The 7,027-nt window shown below is 49.2% G+C and overlaps 1 protein-coding gene across 1 annotated transcript in view; it reads left to right on the top strand.

Annotated features, from left to right (window-relative positions):
- Positions 1–256: 256 nt before the first annotated feature.
- LOC132014588 (CUB and sushi domain-containing protein 3-like) overlaps positions 257–7,027 on the top strand; it is an 809,760-nt gene continuing 802,989 nt past the window's right edge. Inside the window, exon 1 of the mRNA XM_059395524.1 lies at positions 257–568. Within this exon, the coding sequence (XP_059251507.1) occupies positions 391–568 (178 nt within the window). The 5' untranslated portion in view covers positions 257–390. The remainder of the gene's footprint in view (positions 569–7,027) is intronic.

The raw sequence follows: 7,027 nt of genomic DNA, 5'->3' as shown, positions 1-7,027 counted from the left end.
TATTTCTCTGGCTGCTTTTACAGGCGGAATTGATCTATTGGGGGTGTGTGGGGGGGGGACATAAACCAAGCCCCTAAATTTCAAATATTGTGGGGACTTTGTCAGGGAGCGGAGCTGAGCTTCAAGTAGCTCACGAGTGGTTTCTGGTGGTTGCTATAACGAGCTAGAATTGAGGTAGATTTGGGTGGAGGGGGGGGGAAGGCACAGGAAAAGACAGAATCCAGAGTAGCAGAGACTTTGTGCCCCCGTTGGAGAGATGGTTGAGTCCTCGTCAAGGTTGCTGTGGTATCCCAGAAACACCATTCACTCCGAGCTGTGACCGCGCACCAACAACAGCAACAACTCCACTGCGCCGGGCTGGGGAGCAGGAATTAGAAGCTCGCGAATAATATGAAAGGGATCCGCAAAGGGGAAAGCCGAGCAAAGGAATCCAAATCCCGGGAGCCTGGCACGAGAAGATGCGCTAAATGTGGCTGCCTAGACTTCATCCTGATGAAGAAAATGGGGATTAAAAGTGGATTTACGTTTTGGAATCTCGTCTTTTTATTGACGGTGTCTTGTGTGAAAGGTAGGTCTGTTTTCGGGGGTCCCCTCTGCTTGGATGGAGGTGAGCTGACTTGTCGCCGGAAAAAGGCTGGTAGCTTACTTTGCAATTTGCACCGATAAAATAATGATAATCCTGAAGAAGGAGTTGATTCACCGCTCTTTCGCCCCCCACCCCCAGATAGGAAATGCATTTTGCTTGCCAGATTTGGCGTTCAATGCGGTGATTGAGCTTGTGCTCAATAAATATTCTTGCAGTATGCTCAAACGAATACGTGAGTTGGTTCGTATAGCCTCTAACTAGTGGCTATCCAGGCAGAATTCCTCTGCAAGACTTTACTTGGTGATGGTGAGGATTACCTTGATTTCTAGTCAAACCAGTGGGGTCTGATGCTTTGGCTAGAATATTTATATTAAAGACACTCGTGTAAATGCTTTTTAACCCTTTCAGGGAGGAAAGTTACTGACACGCAAGGAATGTGCTAATGTTAAATGCTTTAGGACTCAGGGGTCTTCCAAGCATCCCCTCACTAACAGGAACGTCTGAATGCATATGTGAATTATTACTACGTGAGCTCTTGTGCACTGATAAACTGTAGGGGAGCTTCCCTGGTAGAGATTTGGTTTAAAATGAGGCTTTACAAGGGTCTGAGACGCCAGGAAGTGTAAGGATCCACCTTTGGGGATGAATGAAGGTAGGAGGAAAGTCATTAGCTGACGACCAAAAAGAAAATCCCCAGCAAGTCTTAGCGTTCAGACAGGTAGAGTGAGTGTCACATGCACAGACAAGGGGAGGGGGTGGGTGGGATGGAAAATGTATTCCTAAGCAAGAAAGCTAGGGACAGTCAGAATCATTGGAAGAAAAGCTGTCCTCGGGGAGAAAAATAGATGCCCAGGTCTGTTCCACAACTTCTCCTGCACCCTGCCGCCCATTAATTGCTGCAAAGAATACTCAGGAGGTGTTTATGACTCATGCCATCATTTTTGAAAAATCACCTCCCCATACTCATGGCAGCTCGAATGGATGCGATGGATGTCGCTTTCAGTGAAGCTAGTTTCAAATCCCGGGTGTCTGTGTGTCGGGGGTGGGGGTAGAGGGTGGGTGGTGGGGGGTGTTTGGCCCAGGCGCACCAAGGCTGTCAACACAAACTGGACGCTTCTTCCTTTGTAAAGGAGTGCCTCTCTGAACCGCAATCGGGCCGCGTCTCTATGAAACAGTTTATTGTCCAGCTTGCAGCTGGCTGTCCCCCCACAGAAGGCAGTCCATTTGCATTCAGTGGAAATGATAATTCATGTTTTGGGTGGAGGGAGCTGGAGGGGTTACCTCTCATTCTATGAGGAGCAACGATGGATGACATGTCTCGAATTTTAATTTACATCCCTAAATGCCAAGAAGTCGCCTCTGGTGTCTGTGGCAGCAACTGTCTTGTAATTCCAACCTGCTCCTTAAAGCTCGATTCTCCCTGACCCAGCTCAGTTCTAAGGCAAAACGCCTGTCCTAAGCAGCGTAACTACACTGCCTGGTGCACAAAAAGCGTCTCGGGTTGCTTACAATGGGTTCGTTTTCGCCGCCGGCTCGCCTTGCGAGGAGCCTCACATTTCTGCTTAGTCCGCCTGCCACTGGGAGTCGGTGGTTAATGGATGGCCCTGGGGCTGACTGCTAGACGGGCGCTTGGCGTGGGGGAGGCGCCGGGAGCCAGCGACGGCTCCTGGCAGGAAAAATGTTGGGGGGGGGGGGGGGCCCCTGCGAGGGGGGGACCGGGGGTAAGGGGGGGTTTTCATGTGATACCTGTTGGGCCAAAACACATTCGAGGGGCAGAGGGGGGGAGGGAGTCTCCAAATCCGGGAGAGCACGCCAGCCTGACAAACACAGAACCGCGTCGCCTGCAATTACAGCCCGGCTGCCCGCACCTACCGTATTTTCTGAATAAGACCCGCCGCGGAAAAGAAGGGCGCGTTAATTTGGTTTAAACGGCACCAGGAACGGGACTCCTCTCCTCCACGCACAGCTCCTGGACTTTGGACTGAGACCATTGGTCTCCACTGAGTATATTCCAGTCTGAGGGACACTGAGAAGAAAGAGTGTGTCACACTCTGCTTTGGTCCCGTTCAAAATCAATTTTTTACGGATCTTAAAAAACATTTTAATGGTAATAAGGTTGTTCTTTGTCACTTACGGCCACTCCGAAGGTTTCTCCTATATTTTACAACCTGGAACGCTGTCCTCAAATTCTGAGACGCAAACTTACCTGGGCTACGTGCTTTAGACCTGTTCCCTACCGGTGGGTGGTGCCAGCCTTAACAGTTGCTTATTCTCCTTTTCCCTCTTCTTATTTTACTTTCTCCGTCTCAAGGCTTTCCTAAAGCCCTGATCGCTGAAAAGGCTTACCTGGTGTTTCTCCTAATGTCTATACCCGCTTTTGTTTTCCACACTGTTTCTTCTGGACTCTCTGGCCCAAAGCAAAGCTCAGAGTGCGGAGCCCTTTTAAGAGCCTTGCACGTCCTAATCTGGGTTAGCAGGAGCGTTGGCGAAGTCTGCGGGGCGCCGTTTGCCCCGTAAACAGCTCAGGCCACAAGAATTCCACCTTCTGCCCAGACTTTCCATGCCTTCAGCATCTCCCCGCTGCCTACGGCAACTACGACAAAGAGGCTCCGTGGGAGGAAACGCCACAGAGTGGAAGACAAAGTGGCCTTCAGTAGTAGGCCCGAACTGCTGAAATGACAGCCAACCTTATCTGGCCATTTGATCTCCGCTGTCAGCATTTCAAAAGGTGGCGGACAGAGGACTTCAAATCGGGGTGGGGACCTGCTTGGACCTGCCGCAAGCAAGCCTGTTTTAAGTTATCTCACACGCACACAAACACACGCACAGACACACACACACACACACACACACACACACACACTCTCTCTCTCTCTCTCTCTCTCTCTCCCCAACACGCGCTCCCCAGCGCAGGCAGGCAAGCAGGCAGAGGTTTCTGAAACGCAGCCTGCAGCTGCAGCGTGTCTGTGGAGGTTTCACTCACACAGAAACTGTGAATCTCCAAGTCGTGCTTAAAAGTCCCGCCCACGTAAACAGACACTCGGGGGTACTTTCCCACGCTCCATCTCGGGAGATCGCACAGCCCGCGCAGGAGGTACCATGCAAAAGGTGCGGGAACCTGGCGCAGGGACGGGAACGCATTGCCCTCCTCGGTCGACAGGTGGGAGAGCCTGTGTGCAGCCTTCCACATCCTGCATCCGCGAGTGCTTCCCGGGGCTCCCGCGGGACCCCGGACTTCGAGAAGGATCCACGTTTCTGCGTGCTCTGGGATTCCAAGGAGATGTGACTCCTGCCACAGAGCTCTTCTGGAAGAGTGGGTTTCACACCCTCTCCCTCAGCTAAAAAGGGTCGCGGGTGATCCTGCGGGAGGAGAGCTGGCAGCGAACTCTGGAGCATCTTCTGCGGTTACCAGAGTGGCCGCGCCGGGAGGTCTCAGACCCCCGCGTGTCGCGTCTTCAGGGACCGACACCCTCACTCCTCGCCCTCAGGCGACGGTCTGACCTGACAGAAAATACCTGTCCTCTCTCGAGGGAGGTTTTCCAAAGGGAATGCAGTAAGTTAAAGTCTTCACAAAACAATAATAACAACAAACCACAAAAACAAAACCCGCTTCCCCTTCCTCGCCACGGTCAAAACCCTTCCCTTGAAGTTGGCACGTTTGAGACACCTGCCGGGCGATGACATTTTGTGTTCGAGGCAGGGGTCCCGCTGCAAGTTGGACAGGTCTCCTCCGTCTTTTCCCCTTGCGAATACTTTTTAATTTCCTCTAGAAGGCCAGACTCCATGAAATGTCAAAGAAACACCCGAGGCTGAAAACGGAGCCCTGACTTGGCCTTGCCACGTGTGTGTATTGCTGGGAGGAGGAGATCCACATGGCCTGACACCGAGGGGCCTTCGGGAAGCCTCGGGAGTGCACGTGTGTGTCCCTGGGGGTGTCCGGGGCTGAAACGCGTGGCAGGGAACCAGCACGTTTATGCCCCCCGGACTCTAGATGGTCGGTGGTGCCGTGGACACTGCTGCCGCGCTATCCTGTGGGGGCGCCGGGAAAACCGGTCCCCCAAGCTGACCGCAGCGCTGCCCTCACTCAAACCACCTCTCCGGTGGTGGGCATTCAGGGAGCTCGAAAACCTCACTGGGGAACAAGGAACTGGGACTGCTGTCCCTATACGACCCCTCCATTCCCTCCCTAGCTCCCTCGCTGGGGAAAATGAGAAGCAGGAGGCAGTCCCAGGGTTCAAGCGCCACGAGGGCTTAGTTGGAGCCGAGGGAAAAGGGCAGAAGAAATGAAACAGCGTGGGGTCATCCCAGTCACGGTGTGGTCCTCCCAGCGCCGCTGGAGTGGCCTGCTCAGGGTCGAAAGCCGGGCGCGCACAGGGATTGCAGCACATTGCAGAATAGTAATGAAGCAGGACGACCGTAGAAAGAAAGATCTACTCGGGCATTAGGCGAGTTCCCTTCTCCCTGAGCACGTCGCCTTCGGGGAGACTTTGCACCACGGAGTTGCTAAGCCAACCCAATTTACCGCCCGAAAAGGCTCGAACAGCTCCCAGAATTCTAGGCTGAACTTCCCCTGGACAGTTACCTTGTTGAAATTGTTCTGAAATGTCATTTTGCAGCACCGTGTTTTCTCGAATCTTCTGGGGTTGGGGGATTGGGCGGGGGGCAGGGGGGGGTGGGGAAGGCTGCATCAAGCCTGCGTAGGAAGAATGTGTGAGCAGAAATAATTAAGGAGAAGGGTTCAACCCCTTGAAAACCTGATGCCAGTTCCTTTGAGATCCTTCAAGGAGAAAAGGCATAAAATTACTGTGGGAGCATAGACTTAGTTGCAGTAGTTGTTATTACTCTTCATGATATTAATTAGCCTTACTTTGAGGAATGACTGAATAGATTTTGGGTATTTATGTCTTTTTTTTTAACACAATTTGGTATCTAAGGACATTCTGAAATAAAGCAATAGCAAATGGCATCTATACATGATTCTATATATAGTAAAACTATCACAAGTGAGCTCTGAAAAATAGGCAGGAGAGGTAGAACAGTTAATAATGTCTTTGTACCGATGTGGGAACCCTCTAACGCTAAAACACTTGTCTAACATCTCAAATACAAATAACTGAAAGGGACTAAACTCAGCTTCACTTGTCTCCAAATATCCTCCTCCTTGTGTACCAAAAGATCATCTTTTTTCTCTGTAACATCAGGGTCTCCGGAAAGAGCTGCAGTGTTTTTGTCCAGTTTGGGAAACTACTATGAAGCGCCAAACAATGTATCTACTAAGGAAGCAGTTACTTTAGGCAACTTGACTACTTGGGAAAATATGCCTTTTTGTACTTCAAAGTCCAGTGGTTGAAAGATTAGAAGTAAAATGTTTGCAAATTAAAGAGATTAGAAAAAAATGTGTGAGATAAAAAAAAAAAAAAGTGTGAGCTATAAATAAAACTTAAGGCTATTTTATCTATCTATCTATCTATCTATCTATAAGTAGATAGATAGTTGCATTAAAACACAGCTTCCCTTCTTACCTCTTTTGTCCATTCCCTTTATTCATAGGGCAAAGTGGTATGTAGATGAGGGATACAGTGGCAATTCTGATTTGGCTTTTGGATGAGGTCTGTTAAGAATGTTAGAACAGATGTTATTGTTAACAAATTCATCTTTTCTCTCTTAAAGTGAGCAGGTGGGTGATTCATGGTATTTTCCAAAGAGATCAATCTCCATGTCTACAAGATTTTCTTAGACTTAGGCCCCTTATAAGGCTCTCATTCTCATCAGGAATACATGTTTACAAATGTCACAGAAAAATCAGTTTGTCAAATACCTTCCAGTAGTCAAAGTTTCAGTATTGATGGCCATCCTTCCGTATCTCAAGCCTCCAATCCTGTAGCCATCAGATGCATTTCATGCCATCAGGCCCTTTGTTACGCTACTGCTTTCGTGCTGGGTAAAAGTTCCTAAGGATTCATATTTTCTATATAGTCATGGCCTCTTGGCCACAACCCCATCTGAAATCTCCTCTAAAAAGTCTGCATTTACAATCTTCATACACATCACACACCTTGTAACTGGATAGTAAGAATATCAGTGGTAATCATGTTGTCTTAGATATCACAATATTATTCTATTGGCTATGCTTGCTCTGCAGTGATTTTCAAACTGTTCCTGAACAAAGAGCATCAACATTCTCTGGGAATTTAAGAATATGAACTCCCAGGTGCCAAACCTGGGCTTACTTGAGATAGATGCCTTGGCAGTTGGGCATAGACATTAGTGTTTTTAACATGTCATCCAGGTATTCTTGATGTGGTCTAAAGTTTGAGAACCACTACAGCAAAGAGCAAGAGTTCTGGAGCTACTGAGACCTGAAGTCAAATGATTTTGCCAGCAGTTATATTTGTACCAGCAGCCCAACTTTCCTAAACTCCAGTTTTAGTCTCTATTTAA

The sequence above is a fragment of the Mustela nigripes genome, chromosome 3, assembly GCF_022355385.1.
Source record: "Mustela nigripes isolate SB6536 chromosome 3, MUSNIG.SB6536, whole genome shotgun sequence".
Taxonomy (NCBI): Eukaryota; Metazoa; Chordata; class Mammalia; order Carnivora; family Mustelidae; genus Mustela; species Mustela nigripes.
The sequence above is the reverse complement of the archived record's forward strand: the minus strand, read 5'-3'. Positions and strand labels throughout refer to the sequence as shown.